This window comes from Kogia breviceps, chromosome 10 (assembly GCF_026419965.1).
Source record: "Kogia breviceps isolate mKogBre1 chromosome 10, mKogBre1 haplotype 1, whole genome shotgun sequence".
Lineage (NCBI taxonomy): Eukaryota > Metazoa > Chordata > Mammalia > Artiodactyla > Physeteridae > Kogia > Kogia breviceps.
In genome coordinates this window covers 42,035,265-42,051,295 of record NC_081319.1, presented here as the reverse complement: position 1 = coordinate 42,051,295, position 16,031 = coordinate 42,035,265, and the positions used below count along the sequence as shown (strand labels likewise).

Sequence of the window (16,031 nt, the reverse complement as noted above, 5' to 3'; positions counted from 1 at the left end):
GGCTAGGGAATTTTGCTGAAAGCAAAAGCTCATCTGGCAGAAGGCAGTGGGTTGGTGCGTTGCGATGGCTCAGGCAGGTCTGAACACAGGCCTCAGAGCAGACTGTGGGTCCAGATATCAGGCCATGTGGCAACAGTTCAGGACAACTGCTGGCTCGGGCCCTTTTGAAAAGTCATGGTACAAGACGTGTCCCAGAAGGGCAGCTCGACCCCGACTCTGCTGTGGGCAACTTCATCGCTTGCCTTATGTCTCAACAGAATGAAAGATGACACTACTGTCAATGACATAGTGTTTATTTAAACCCTGAGGTTAAAAATAAAGACATTCCCAAATGGTGCAGCAGATGCTATAAGGAATATGTTTTGGGATACAAAAGTTCCTCACCCCTGCTGTGTAGGTGGAGTGTTGACATTTGATGTGCTTCTGGGTAATTCTTTGGCAGATAAGAATGAGATGGGTTGCCAGACCCGCTATCCCATAAGGCTGCAAGAACTGAGGATTAGTCAATTAAAGTGCAATTCCGATTTGGAAGCCATCCAACTGAGGCTTCACTGTTGCTCTGCAGCCACCAGGGGCAGGATCATCTCTGGATAACACTCGTCCTAAGGTTCTAAGGAAGCCTTTTTTATCAGAGATGCCTCCCAAAATTTAAAGATGTACTTTATTATTTTGAAAAAGTGCTTAAGAGAGAAAAGGCATTAACTCAGACTTTCCTGTTTCCTTGGAAGAAGCACAATGAAAAGAGAGAAACTTACCCAAGGTTCCACTGAAAAGTACATTTTAGGTAAGCATTTTGTAAATGTGGATGGCTGACTCCAGTCTCTGGGCGACCCTTGGTTCTGAGCATCACAGATGGCGGCTCTGCTGATTCTCAAAACCTCTGAGTCAAGGATGGGATTCTCCCATGTAGAGTCACCAAGGTGGGCTTCTGAAATTGAAACTCCTATAAAACCATGTCAGTGGACATCTAACCAGTATCATAAAACAGACTCTGAGATTTCATCCCCAAATGGGGATTTCTTTTCATGTGAGTCTGCAGTGGCTTCACCACTGAAGGTGACAACTGAAAATTTCCAGAAAAACCAACCCCTTTATTTTTGAATTCTATAGTGTGGCTTTTCATGTCGACTTTCTAAACCCTATGTGGTGTTTCAGTTCCAGTTTCCTGCTTTGAGAATTTCCTTGCCTGCTCTTGGTCCAGGAGACCTGGAGTAAGTGGGCTACAGCCAGAAGTGCTCTGCAGAGGCCACGCTTTCTCCCAAACGCCTTTCCTTGAGGTTTATGAGTGTGCCTGGCAGAGGCTGTGTTCATGGGCGAGGGTGATCAGTGGCTTCTGAGCCAGTGGTGGGCAAGGTGGCTGGTATCAATACTAAAGAGTGACGCTTATTCAGAGAGCTGGGCCATCAAGGGGCTGCTGGGGTTTTGTTTTTGTTTTTAAATAGTGATCTGAGATCCCAAGGATGTTTCCTTCTTGCTGACTTCTAGTGTAATTCAGTCTACTGGCTGGGGCTACCACTTTCAATAGCTGTCTTTAACTGTCGTTTGCATTAAAAAAAAAATACTGCAACCCCAAAACCTCAGTAAAATTGGGAACCTGTTTAGAATAAGAAAGCTATTTATACAAGCCATACTTAAATATGGCTGCAAGCGTATCTGCAGCCATAGATATTCTCTAGCTGCATAGTGCACAGCAAACCTGAGCTCACACAGCAAAGTAATAAAGGACAAGAGTCCATTCAGCACAAAAAATAAATATGCTGCAGAAGCAGAGTGTGACCGGGGGTCGGGGGGCAGGTCTCTGAACACAGCAAAGGCTTTTTTGCACAATTGCAGTCACCTTTTGTTGTAGTGCCACTAGGGCCCCACGCTCTCCTGCAGGAGTGGCTCTGGGTTGGTTTCACAAGAGCCAAGTGATTTTTTTAAGCTACAGGTGGGCTGAGTGACAGAGGTTCAGAATCAGCCTCAGATGGAATGTCCCTGGCCTTTCGCAGGAAACGCATCAGCTACTCTTGGAACGCTGGTTCTAGCTGCAGGTGATGGTGGTGATACCAGCAGAAGGCCATCAGCTTGGCCAGAGTCTCCACGGTATCCTGGGAAAGCTAAGCACTCAAACCAAGATTCCAGACTGCTTTGGGTTCTTTTGTTAGTTTATCTCACGTGGTGAACTAGCTACGTCTTATTATCCTTTACAAGAGGGTGGGTGTCTTTAAAGGCAGGATAATTTGCCCTGGAACAATCTTTAGGCTGGGTGGCACCCTGTGAGGATAAGCACGAGGCTAGGAAGTCTCTGGGGGCCTGACTATTTCCGTTTTGGGGCTGAGCACTGTCAGGACCTTGCTCGAGGAGATGCTAGAGGCATGGCTTTCTGCCACAGGCGGCTGCTCCCAGGAAAGAGAGCACAAGAGGTCCAGCTTTTCTCTGGAAGGTTCTGTGCACCATGTCCCAAACCCCACTTAAAGTGACTGGGAGTGCCTAAGTCTCCTGTTTACATCAAAGTTCTGAGTCCACTGCCAAAGTCATTTCCTCCTGACCCTGCCCCACGAGTCCTCTCTGCTGGTGCATGGTGGGTGTGGGGTCTGAGCTGAACTTGGCCTGGGGTTCCTGACCCATTCTCCAGCTCTCAGAACTGGTTAGACCAGGCTTGTGAATGACAAGATGAAGCTTCGAGGTGGTACGGCTCGGCTTAGTCACCAGTCTAGCTGGAGGGCGGGCTGGGCCCAGGACTCAGACCCACAGTCACCCTGCCCGGCGCCCTCTCCCTTGTCCCCAGCCAAGGAGGGCTGCTTTGTCAGATGCTCTACTCACTGTGGAAGTACCTGGGTCCTGACTGCCCTGTGAACAGGGCACAAAAAGGCCGTCAAAGGTGAGCCCTCTGTGGTGGGAGAAGAGGGCCACAGAGAACAGGAAGATTATCTCCTTCTTGTCCTGGAAAAGGACAGAGGATTCATTTGCCCCAGAGAGAGGCAGCTCACAGGTGTCAGGTGCAGACCGAGCAGCAGGAAGTGGGCAAATGGGGCGTGGGGAATCTGGTAGGTGGGGAGGAGGGACCAAGAGGTGAGCAAAGAGCAGATTCATGAATTATGCCTGTTTACACTTGAGTTACCAAAGACTTCTGTTAAGAAGCCCCAATTTTTAAGTGGTTTCTACCCTGATTTATGATCATTAGTAAACATACCTGCAGGTGAGGCAGAAGCTCTTATTGATATAAACAAAGACAGGCTGTCAGCTAAGGAGTGAGCCCTATAGGCTGATGCACAACCCTGCGTTTTGGTCATGGCGTTGACATTACCCAGCATCTGGGCTCTGGCCGTCCGTAGACAGACAGCAGCACTGCAGGCCCTCAGTAGGTGGGTTCTGTTCCCTGGATTAGCTTCAATTCTGATTCTTAGGGTGATGTTCTGAGCTGTTGAGAGGCCTGGCTGAGTGAAGGGCTTTGCTTGAAGACAGGATTGCCCAGACAGAAGGGCCAGGAGGCAAGTGCAGCTGGAGGCCCCTCTGAAATGGCTGAGTTCTGGAGCAGGCCTGGACTCACGGGGCAGGAAGGGACAGGAGCATGATGGAGGAGGCTGGTTGGGATCTTGGGTGGGCCCCTGGGTGCCCCGACCTCCTTTCCCTGGGAGGACTCGAGGGCCTCACAGGGTTTGGCCAGGGCATCCCAGCTCATGGTCACCCATGATGCGTGGCCCCAGGCTGGGCACAGGGGGGCCATGTTTCTCCCTGAGCAGAAGTTGGGATCCTCTCTCACCTGGGAAACTCTCCATAGGAGGACTGGAACCAACTGTGTCCCCAGGAGAGGCCAATGGACTCCTGAGTGTTTAAAACTTTGGCATAGTGTCCCTCTGGGTGTAAGGACAATGGAAACGTTGCTTGAGCCCTTATAAGCCACAGGGCTAAGAGTGACGTGCATGGTGCTGAGTACGAGGAACAACCCAGCTCCCAGGAGAAGCCAAGGGCCCGTCTCTTAAAGTTGCACAGTGGATCTTGATAGCTTCAGAGCAGCTGTTTTTTGTTTTTTGGGTTTTGTAAGTGCTTTATGTGACAGGAGAGGAAGAGTAGTGTTTCCTGTGGGTAATGGGAAACTATTAAAATCCACGTGCTTGAGGCTACGGGAAATCACTTCCATCGTAGATGACAGGCCGGTCAACCGTTAAGTGATAAAATACTTTCTTGGAGACAAACCTGAGGAAACAGAAATGGAAAAGGAGGTGTTACCTTGAGGGCTAAAAGCCCGAGGGGCAGCAGCTGCAGTGACCTGGCACTGGTGAGTCTTTGTGCAGGGACCTCTGCTCGGAAGCTGGGGCCTCTTGCAGAACGTGTGGACTCTTCCAGGCCCCCTCACCCCCACTTCCTGTCTGTCTAGCAGAGATATCTCCCTGCAAAGTATCAGGGGTCTTGGGACACCGCCACAGACTTTCCTGGGGCTTGGGTGCAGAAAGGCCCATTTGGTCTCACACTGTGAAGCCCCGCCCCTGCTTGCCTTGCTGCTCTGAAGCAGTCCCGGGGGTCTCCGGGGTCTAGGTGGTCTGGACTGCACTGGGGAAGTGAATGGAGCAGGCATGGAGAGGACATATACGGTGGAAGTGAGCCTGGATTTCATTCTGACTGGGCATCTAAGTCCATTTTGCTGTCCATGCTTTGGAAATCTCGAGTAGGCCCCTGAGATGACCTCAGTGGATTAAGGCCAGAGTGTGTCACAGCGCCAGGGCCGCTTCTAATGATAACTGAGGGCCGGCCTGGGGCTGCACTCTGCCCTCAACACGCCTCTACCGGCCTCCGTCAACACACGGTGGGGCTCTGTGAGGTAGTAAAAATACTGGCTGCCACTGCAGAGGAAACTGGGGTTCAACTAAAACCCACAGAGGGAAGAGCAGAGCCTGTGCCTGGCTGGCCTCCACCCAGTCTCCTAACCGCTGCCCCAGAGGGGCTGAGGCCCACGTCCAGTCCGAAAGCAGCTGTCTGGACATGCTGGGCCTGTGCCCAAGAGTCCTGCTAACTCAAGGTGTGTTCATGTTCATTGGGGGGAGGGGGGTTGGGGGGAGGGGCAGGGGAGGGGCAGGAGTGGGGCAAAGTGGGAAGCTCATTCTTCTAACCTCTCCATTGGTGGATGCCCGTGGCCACAGGCCCTGGGAGTTCAAGGCCTGGAGGTGGTGAGGGGGTGGCAGTCTAGCTTTCCCCTAGAGCGTCCTATTAAGTTATTCCCAGCCTATTAAGAGGGCTGGGAAGGGTGCTCATGTGGAGGGATGTGGCCGCTAGCTAAAGGTCCCGCTCAGAGTGGATGTGGCTGGATGCTGACAAGACAGGTCTTATAAAAGAGGCTAGGGCTTCCCTGGTGGCGCAGTAGTTGAGAGTCCGCCTGCCGATGCAGGGGACACGGGTTCGTGCCCTGGTCCGGGAAGATCCCACATGCCGCGGAGCGGCTGGGCCCGTGAGCCATGGCCGCTGAGCCTGTGCATCTGGAGCCTGTGCTCCACAACGGGAGAGGCCACAACAGTGAGAGGCCCGCGTACCGCAAAAAAAAAAAAAAAAAAAAAAAGAGGCAAGCCCCAATTTAGGGCTTATGCTAAAGCAGAAGACATAAAAGGGACAGGTGCCCAGCAACCTGTCTCACGTCTCCACGACGTAGGCCCCTGGCTCACAGCAGATGCTCAACCAATGGTGGTCCTCTGTCCTACTTCCTTTCCTGGCCGCCCCTCCAGCCTTATCTCCCTACATCCCCATCCTCCTGCCCCCCAAGCCCTACACTCCTGGATCTGCATCTGGTGCTTTGAAACAGTGTTTCCCATAGATGGTACCTGCTTCTCCACTCCCATGACAGGAGGGCCCAGGGGCCTCACCTCACAGATCTGGTACTGATTATCTCAAACTTTAGCCTTCATTCCTTCGCTTCTCTCTCATTCGTCCATCCATCCATCCATCCACCTAATCCTTCCACTATATTTACTGAGCTCCTCTCTGGTCTGGGCAGAGTGGGAATCTGGACAGCAGAGGCAGAAGAGTGTCCCAGGTAAGAGCCGAGAGTCTGGAGCTTGGCCACCTGGGTTCAAATCCAGCTCCACCACCAGCTGTGTGACTTGGGATTGTCACTCTTCTATCCTTCTGGTCCTCAGTCCCTTAGTAGTAACACAAGGAGAAAGACAGGCCCTATTGCATGAGGCTGATGTGGGGCTGAAGTGAGTAAGTAAGAGCGGAGGGTGGAGAACACACCTGACATGTGGCAAGACTCTGTAAGTATTAGCCTGTGTGTTACACAGTCTATAACAGACACTGGAACACCAAAGCATAGGTCTAAAATCAAAGAACTACTGATAATAAGCTACTGATAATTAAATAACTTCTTTTAAACATCCACCTCTGTTCTTGGGACCAGGTGCCAGGTGGATTCATCTGGATGCTGATGAATGAGGTGGCCCCTACCTGGAAAAGGTATTGTCGAAGATGAGCATGTAGATGCCTGGTGTGCGGACCTTGAGCTGGCCCTGGATGTTCTCCTTGTGGGAATTGCATCGGGTTGTGGGAATGAGCACCTGGGAGACAAAGCAGATAGGAAAAGTGAAACAGAAGCTGAGAGGGCACCATGGATCCTCTAGGCAGACTCTTTATCTTGGGGAAGGAAACTGAGGCCCAGGGAAGCTGAGTGCCTGCCTCGTCTAAGGTCACAGCTGAGCAGGGTTGGGGCTGAGATCAACCCCCAGGATCGGTGGGGTACCTTCCACATGCCCTGGGTTTGTCGATAACTTGAGATAGTGGGGAGGCTGTAGACACGAGTTTCATCCAGAATCATGAATTGGTCAGCATCCCAAAAGAATGGTCCTTCAGCCTCCTCTGACCATGGCCAGTGCCAGAACGCTCCACCATCCAGAGGAACAGCCCCTTTCTGGCTTCAGGAAGGTGAGGCTTATTCTAGGTGAAATCCTGCCTGGCTCTTTCCTTTGTGCTGGTGCTGCTACCTTTGGGGGTCTCACAGGACAGGCCGAGCCCTCTTTCCACATCTCTTGAGCACTTTGTGAAGCTACTGGGCCCACTTTCCTCCAGGCTGACCACCCCTGGCTCCACCCATGGCTTCTCACTTGGTCCCAGTGGGTCCATATGCCTCAGAGCCCTTTCATCTTTCCAAGTCTCCTGCTTCTTCTCTATCTCCTCTGAGAATGAGAAATTAATCCCAGGAGACATTTATTTTCTAAGGACATGTTCTAAGGGCCTCACTGTCAGAGGCCAAATCTGAGCAAATGGTGTGAGCTGGACAGGGCCAGGGCTGGGGTCTATGGATGGCCAACCTCTTTCCCATGGGCAGAGTCTTCAACCTGTTAGCCAGCTAAGATACTTTAAAACTGAAGATATGACAAGAATTAACAGAAGAGCCAACCAAAATTAAAAACATTTTTTTGAAGGGACAAGCACTTAGAGGGTCTTGTCTCATTAAGCATCCATAAGCCTCCCATTTGGGACTACACATAAATGGTCACGCAGACCATGTAACATCTTAGCAACGGGTTCTTAAGGTGGTGAGCTGCCCCACAATGTAAAAATCTTCATTCTCTACAAAATTAAATGTTGCTCCTTTTTTGGAAATTCAATTTTTGTTAAATTTAGTTTTAATTTTTTCCTATTAAATATTTTTTAACCTGTGCAAAATGACTGAATCCAAAATAGTTATAGAGATGTGATTACTTTTTCAACTCAAACTTGAATACAGCTACCTATTTCTTGAAACACTACACGGTGGCCACAAAGTTCTCAAAGTGAAGTAAGTTCCCACAAAAGGCTCTGCTGCCCTTAAGGATCTTGTGGTTTAATGGTGACAACAGATAAAAAAACATTCAATTATGTTGGGTGAGACTGTCACGAGGGGTCTACCAGGGAGGGGTGCCTATCCCAGCCTCTGGGTGGGAGGGAGGAGAGGCAGAATCAGGGAAGACTTCCTGGAAGAGGCAACACTGAGCTTGGACAATTTAGCTAGTTATAGGGAAGTCTGGCAGCTCCAGGCAGCGGGGACAACATATTCAAAAGCATGGGAGAATGGCTAAGATTTACCCTCTCAAGTAACAACCAAAACTGACAAAATATACAAAACAGTTTTTAAGACACTGTACATCAGGCAATCATGGACAGTGATCTGTGAGAGAACAAGGTGAGCCCTGCAATTGCCCTAGTTTACTGCTTTGAGAGCAAAAGAGAACAACAAGCAGATGGAACAAATAAAAAACAGTAAGATGAGAGACTCAAACCTAACCTTACTGACAATCACATTAAATGTAAGCAGGCTAAACATCCCAATTGAAAGGCAGGTATTATCAGGTTGGATAAAAGCAAGCCCCAACCCCATCATGCCTACAAGAAATACAATTTAAATGTAAAGATACAAAGAAGTTAAAAGGATGTAAGAAGATATACCATGCTAACACTAGTCAAAAGAAAGAGGGATTGACTATATTAATATCAAAGTAGATTTTTACATCAAAGAATGTGGCCAGGGACAGTTTCATAATGATAAAGATGTCAGTTTCATCAAGGGGGGGGGACAAAACAATCCTAAACATTTATGCCCCTAATGACAGAGCTTCAACACACATGAAGCAAAAAGTGGTAGAGTTACAAGGAGAAATAGAATAAATTCATAATTATAGTTGGATATTTTAATGTCCCTCAATAATTGATGAAATAAGTAGACAGGAACTCAATAAGGAGATAGAAGAATACTATCAACTGACTTGATCTAACTGATATGTATAGAACACTCCACCCAACAATAGCAGAACACACATGCTTTTCAAGTGTACTTGAAACATTCACCAGGTAGGCCATATTCTAGGCCATTAAAAAAAAAACCAAAACTTACATTTAAAAGGATTCAAACTATACAAAGTGCATTTTCTGACAATGGAATTAAGTAAGAAAAAAAAAAGCAGTTGTCTGGAAAATCCCAAAATATTTGGAAACTAAATAACGTATGGGTCAGAGAGAAGTCAAGAGGGAGATCCCAAAGGCATGCGAGAGAGAGACAGAGCACACAGTATGTTCCTGACACCACAGTACATTTGCTCTGGCTGGAAGCTGGTGGTGGTGAGGGAGTAGGACGGGCCCAAGACAAGCCTGGAGGGGACAAAGATGCATGAGGACCTACTATGCGTGGGCTCTGTGGCAGCTACTTCTTATCTCATCAAGTTCCATTAATGTTCTACAATATTCTAATTCCACTGGGGACTGAGAATCCTGGGAAGTTGGGTGGTTGGGTCTGTTCCCGTGATGCATAACCTAAAAATTCTGAGCCTGGCCTAATACTTCAGCAACCACATGTAGGAGGAAGTGCTGGGGAGAAAGGCTTGCTTTTTACACAGGGACGCCTGTGTGCCTCGCACCTCAACCTTCCCACACACTACTTTGATTACAAAGCAAAACCCAAGAGCTTGTTAAGACAGATTCTCTGAAGAGGACATGTGTAAGATAATACTCTTCATTTCTTTAAACAGTCTACTCTATGGACTTTTGGTTCATTCCAGCTGCTGTTTTTTTCTACCACGGTCAAAATCTGTAAGACTGATTTTAAAATCAATCAATCGAAACGTCTAGAGGAGATTAACAAAGGCTCTGGTGTCAAAGCCCATACAGCAGAGGTGACGGGAGATGACTGGGGTCTCATGTAACTCTGAGCGAGACAGGTCTCTGCTGTGTGAGCTCTGGGGGCATCTCCCATCAGCCTGCAGTGCTCGGGCGCCCATGACCTGATTTATGTGATATGTCTGCAAAACAGTCCAAAGAGTTGGTTTTACTGCTTTCTCGAGGGACTCTAGTGACCTGGCGGCCTGGTACAGAGCCAGGGTTCTATGTTAAATGGAAAAAGTCAGTCTCAAAAGGCCATATATTGCATGATTCCATTCACATGAAATGTCCAGAACAGGGAATCTGTAAGGACAGAAGGTAGGTTGGTGGCTGCTGGGTGGAGGTTGGGGAGTGACTGCTAATGGGCACAGGGTTTCTTTTTGTTTTGGGGGATGATGAAAATGATCTAAAATCAGACAGTGGTGATGGTTACACAACTCTGTGAATAATACTGAAATAACAGTGAATTGCACATTTTAAATGGGTGAATTATATGGTGTGTAAATTATACCTCAATAAAGCTGTTTAAAAAATAAAAGTCAAGGGTCCTTGCTCCCAGCAGCCCCAGGCAGGCCTCTGAGCTTCTCTGGCCAAAGAGAGAGGCAGGGCCTAGGTCTTCTTCCCTGATTTGTCCCAGGCTTCAGGGCAGCAGTCTGCACATGGGTAGCCTCAAGTCCTTGATTTACCACTTCTTTCGTCAAGTGCTTCCCAAAGTCACAGTCTCGAATCTCAGTGTCGAGGCATGACCTTGATAGAGGAGGTCCCTCTGGAGAGAGGGTGGTCCCGGGTGGGAGTGTCTGACATGCTCCTAGAGATGGGACTGGCCTTCCATGCTGTTCCCTCCACCTGTACGCTTTTCCTCTAACCCATGTCCCCCTGCCATCCCCTCCCCACAGCTTCTCTTGGTTTGGCCCAGGAGTCTCCTGCCCTGATCACTGCTTCCCCAGGTTAGGTGCCTGCCCCCCACCCCCAAGTGCCACCCCATCATGACAGTCACCACCTGGAATCACAGTTGTTTCTTTCATTCTTTTTTCCCCCACAGTTGTTCTTTTAATAAGGTCTCTCTTTGATCATACCATGAGCTCCTCAAGGGCAGATTCCATGCTGTTCATTCTCTCTTTATCCCCAGTGGGCCCACCCTACAGAGCCCAGTATACAGCAGTACAGTAAATGGTTGTGAACAGAGTGCAAGTACGCAGCATAGCTCCTCACGCCTGAACCTCCACAATCACGAAACCTGAGTGTTGCAATTTGCACTATGTCCCACTGTTCCCAATAAGGTACAGTCTGGTCAGGGCATCAAAAGGGGCGTCCCCAGGACAGATGCTAAAGGTGTGAGCCTGGATGTAGGTTCTCCAGGTTGATGTCTGTACAGGACCTCAGGCAGACATAACACCCATCCCCACGGCTGGCTGGTGACAGTCGGGTCTGTGACGGCAGAGGAGCACCTGAGCACCCTTCTCACCCACCCTGCAGATGGGGTCCTTCTGCCCCCTGGCGTCCACTGTGGGAAGGACAATGGTAACCATATCCTTCAGGCAATAAGGGAGCCAGAGATGAGGATGGCTCCTGGGCGTCCCTGAGCTCCTGATTCCTGGGAGGAACCACACAGGTCTCCCAGGGCCATGAGGATTAGGCTGGTGAGTGACTGAGCAAGGAGAGAGGCGTGGAGACTGATCTAGTCACCTCCCTCTCTCCCTCCCACAAATATCCACCAGTATCTAACGTGGGCAGACACAGTGCAAGGCGCTCGGTGGGCGTTGCGAACAGGAGGTGAACAGCAAAGGTGCTGGCGCTGAGTTCCAGGTGGTGCAGCTGGTTGCTAGTGCAGAGCTGAGAAGCATGCTGCTTAAGCTGCTGCCCAACCAACTGCCCAGGCAGGCCGCTCCGCACCCGAGTTTCCTCATCAGCAAAGTGGGACTAAGACCTGCCTCATGGACCGAGACATGTGCCCAGGTGGCAGCAGTGAGCCTGAATCCACTCTCTGACCACAAGCCCAGGACCTCCCGGGTGGACGTTCAGAACCGCTCGGGAAGGAAGGGCTCCAAGGCTACATGTGTGGTGTGGCTGTGAGCCTTCAAAAGGAAAAGAGGGGCAGAGCAGTTTTTAAATAAGCACGAGCATGAGCCTCCAATAATCCAGGCCAACTCAGGGGGCTAGAACTAAGTTTAAGGAGTGAATCTGAAGAGGACAGAAATGACAAAGCGATCTCTATAATAGGCAGATACCACCAGGACAGGGATAGCAGGAGAGCAAACACAGATGGACACATGTCCCCCCATGTGGATACCGAAGCTGGAGCGGCGACCTGTGTGCCCAGCATGCCCGAGCCCGGCCCTCCTGGGGCTCTGGGCCTTCCCCAGCCCTCACCGCGAGCCCCTTAGGACACCCAGAGGACCACAAGCGTGAGGGACCAGTGGATGTCATCGCAGAGACTTCACAGAAGGCTTCTTTCACACAACTTCAAATTGCTCCTCTCTAGCTTCATTCTTAGAAAATGGAGACTTTGTATTAAAAGTCTAGGATCTACCCGGAGCTCCAATCCAGCCTGTGTGACTGTCCTCACTATTCCTTCCACTCACAGTGCTTCAAATGGAACTCGCGTTTCCACCCAAACCAGCTCTCCCTCCATCATCCCCTGGCACCCTCCCTGCAGAGATTCAGGTGTGGAACTCAGACCCTCCCTCTTCCTCGACCCACAGTGAAGCAGCCCCCACAGAGGCCTGTTCATTGTCCTGTGCTCTGCATCCTACTCCATCCTTTCTACTCTTCTTCCCCTTGAGCTAAACCAGTGGCTCTCAACCTTGACTGCCCACTGGGACCATCTAAGGATGCCTGGATCCCCCTTAGAGATTCCGGTTTAGTGGTCTGGGGTGTGGACTCAGAAGTATGTTTTAAAAAGCTTCCCAGGGCTTCTTCCCTGGTGGTGCAGTGGTTAAGAATCCGCCTGCCAATGCAGGACATGGGTTTGAGCCCTGGTCCAGGAAGATCCCACATGCCACGGAGCAACTAAGCCTGTGAGCCACAACTACTGAGCCTGCAAGCCACAACTACTGAAGCCCGCATGCCTAAAGCCCGTGCTCCGCAACAAGAGAAGCCACTGCAATGAGAAGCCCGTGCACCACAATGAAGAGTAGACCCCGCTCGCCGCAACTAGAGAAAGCACGTGCACAGCAATGAAGACCCAACGCAGCCAAAAATAAATGAAATAAATAAATAAATAAATAATTTTTTTTTTTAAAAAAAGCTTCCCAGGTGTTTCTAATGTGTGGCCAAGGTTGAGAACTATGGTCCTGGCCACTGTCAATGTCCCATGTGTAGGATGTCTTAGGAGTTTATGAACTGGTATCTGCCACGAAGATTTCCAGCCCAACCACCCAAGTGACACAATGGCTATGAGTCTCTACTGACCTTTCTGAGGCGAGATGCTGAACACCCTAAGCTCATAACCAGAAGCAAAGATCTTGGTCCCCACCTCCCATGGTGACCCGTTCTTGCTCGCCATGGCTCTGTTAAAAGAATGATCCTTAAACTGAGTCACACATCTGTATTCCTTTCAGTTTCACCTACTGACCTATTCCAAGGTCAGCCTGAAGCTGAGCCAGGAGTGGGCCTTCAGACATTAGCAGACAGCTCTCCTCCCCCAGGCTGGACAAGCCCGGGTGTGTTGCCTGCTCTGCATGATGCAGCCCAGGGGTTTTTCCCACTCTGGTCTCTCTGTGCCCCTCTCACAACGTCCCAGGTAAGGTCTGCCCAGGGAATCCTGCTGGCAGGGAGATGGCCTCACCTTACATTGATCCAGCGGCGTGTCCTCCGCCTCCCGGTACACCACACTGAAGGAGATACTCTTGGGGTCGGAGGAGAAGACCCAGCTGATGGTGAGGCCTGCCTCGGCCACAGTGATGGGGATGAGGCTATAGGTACTGGACCTCACAAACAGCTCCCTGTTGCCCTCCCCGAAGTTGGCGATCTCTTCCACCGTGAGGGGTAATTTTATCCTAAAATACGAATGCAGAGAGGGACTTGATCAAAGCAGGGAAAGCGTTTGAGTCCACTGGCCAGGTTGTCTGTGACTCCTAGGTGACTGGAAACCCTGGAGGCTCTTGGGAGGACAAGCCCTGGGTCACCATGACTGACACGCTTAAAAACATGGGAGAATTCATTCTTGATGTGCAGCTCACGCCATCAGATGTTTCCTGAGCACTTACTAGGTGCCTGGCATAGCTCTAGGCACTGGGGACACAGAAGTAAAAAATACAGATGATAATCCCTGCCCACAAGAAGCTGGTGTGGTCCCTGCAAGCCGGCTGGAACTGAGAGGACGGCCTGGGCCGCTCTGTGCCCCTCAAGGACGGGAAGCGCGTGCCAAGGCCTCAGCTTTCTGCAGCTCTCCTGCAGCTGCCCTGCTGCTCAGCTGTCCACTCTTTCTCTCCCCTTTCTCCTTCCAGTTCCTCACCTCCCGCTTTTACCTAATTAGCACCAGAAGTAAGCACACGCATCGTTTGAAACCTCCTGCCCTTTCGGTCAGTCGTCCCTCTTTTCAGGGGAAATCCGGGGCCTGCCAAAAAATTCCAAGCAGGCACCCTGACTTTTCATAAATGCAAACACCCCAGACTCTTTAATGCAGGGTAGTCTGAGGGCCCTGGGGAGACAGGCTTCTTGGGGCTGTGTCCCTATCATAACTCTCATTATCTGGATTAAGAGCCAGTTCCAAAAGTTTAAAGGGGTTAGGGACAGTGAGTTTCTCTGCAGGAACCAGAGAACCCGGTGCTGGTACCTGCCGCAGGGCTCACCCTCACGTCAGCCTCAGGTTCCTCACCTGCAGACAGGGACAACCACGCCTGCCTCTGGTGGTTGTGACAATTACATTAGAAGATGAACCTGTGCTGAAGGGCAAAGTCTCCCTGATTAAGTGGTGCCTCCTCCTGCCCAGCAAATCCAGAGGCAGCAGCTGAGCGAGGGCCACGAGGGCAGGGCCTCCAGTGCGGGGTTGCAGCTCAGCAGTGTGCGGCCCTGGACAGTCCCATCTCCTCTCCTCAACTGAGGAAGGGCTAACTCTGCTCGCCACCTTCAGGTGTTGTCACAAGGGCTGTGTGAGGAAGCATGATGCTCCCGTCTATACACGAGGAAGCTAAGATTCAAAAAGACTAAGCAAGTCTATCCAGGTCCATACAGGTCTGATCCAAAGCCACTGCCTTTCTACTACACCAAACTGCCTTTCGTGGACAAAAATATTACTGTCCGCTTTAACACAGGGGTGGAAACCAAAACTCAGAGAGGGTAGGTAACTTGCCCAAGACTGCAAAGCAAATAAGTGGTGGCGCTAAGAATCCTGTTGGCTCCAAAGGCGTAGAGGTGGATGGGAATACTCCCCAAGCTTTGCAAATGAGAAGACTAATCAATGATTAGAAAACCAAAATGCTCTAAGGAACAGCTCTGATATAGGTCATTCACCTGTGTAAAAATTTAATTCCATGGACCATTTTCCCATGTGTTAATTTAAGCTTTATTGCTAATTATAGTAAAAAAAGGTCTTGTCCAATATTTACAATTTTCAAGAATCTGCAAGTAGGCAGAAGGGTCCATTTTGGAAAAGAGGTCTCTTACAACATGGAAATCTTGCTGCATTACTTACTCTGACAGGGTGCCCCACTGATGCTGGGTCATTTCATAATTTTACATTCCAGAATTCTCCCCTTGCACCGAGTTACTTGGATTGTGCCTTTAATCTTTTTTACCTTTCTAGACCTCATCTGTTCAGTGAGAGGACAATACTCGGTCTCGCCAAAAGAGATGCTAATAAAAAGAAATCAAGGGTTTGCCATCTCTGCTCAAATATAATCTTAAATAAAAGAAGTCTGTTGTCCATAAGACTCACATCATAAATGTAAATTCAACTGGTCTCCCTACTTCTGTCCCTTCATAGTCATTCTCCACATGGCAACTAGAGTGACCCCTTTTATAATGTAAATTATATTAAGTCACATTTCTGTTCCAAATCTTATTTTAAAGCTCCCATTCCCCTCAGATTAAAAGCCAAGGTCCTTACAATAGCCAAGAAGGCCTGATGTGATGTGGGCCCTGTTCCCTCTCTGACCCAGTCTCCTTCCCTCTTTCTGCTTCAGTCACACTGACCCTATCCCTATTCCTTAAACACACCAGACACCATCCTGCCCCAGGGCCTTTGCACTGACTGTTCCTTCTGCCTGAATGCTGTCTCTCACATATCTGCATGAAAACTCCTTCAAGTCTTACCTTCTTAGCGTTTTCTATTTAAAATTGCAACCCCACAAACGTATGGACACCAAGGGGGAAAAGCAGGCGTGGGGTGGTGGTGATGGTAGTGGTGGTGGGATGAACTGGGAGATTGGGATTGACGTATATACACTAATATGTATAAAATAGATAACTAATTTAAAAAATTAAGAAAAAGT

General features: G+C 49.6%; 1 protein-coding gene across 6 annotated transcripts in view; it reads right to left on the bottom strand.

Annotated features, from left to right (window-relative positions):
* Positions 1–277: 277 nt before the first annotated feature.
* Positions 278–16,031, bottom strand: part of FYCO1 (FYVE and coiled-coil domain autophagy adaptor 1) — an 86,656-nt gene continuing 70,902 nt past the window's right edge. For all 6 annotated transcript variants that reach the window (XM_067044471.1, XM_067044472.1, XM_067044475.1 and 3 more), the window contains 3 exons: positions 13,385–13,595; positions 6,415–6,524; positions 278–4,179 (listed from right to left, as the gene is read on the bottom strand). In XM_067044471.1, the coding sequence (XP_066900572.1) occupies positions 4,104–4,179; positions 6,415–6,524; positions 13,385–13,595 (397 nt within the window). In that variant the 3' untranslated portion in view covers positions 278–4,103. The remainder of the gene's footprint in view (positions 4,180–6,414; positions 6,525–13,384; positions 13,596–16,031) is intronic.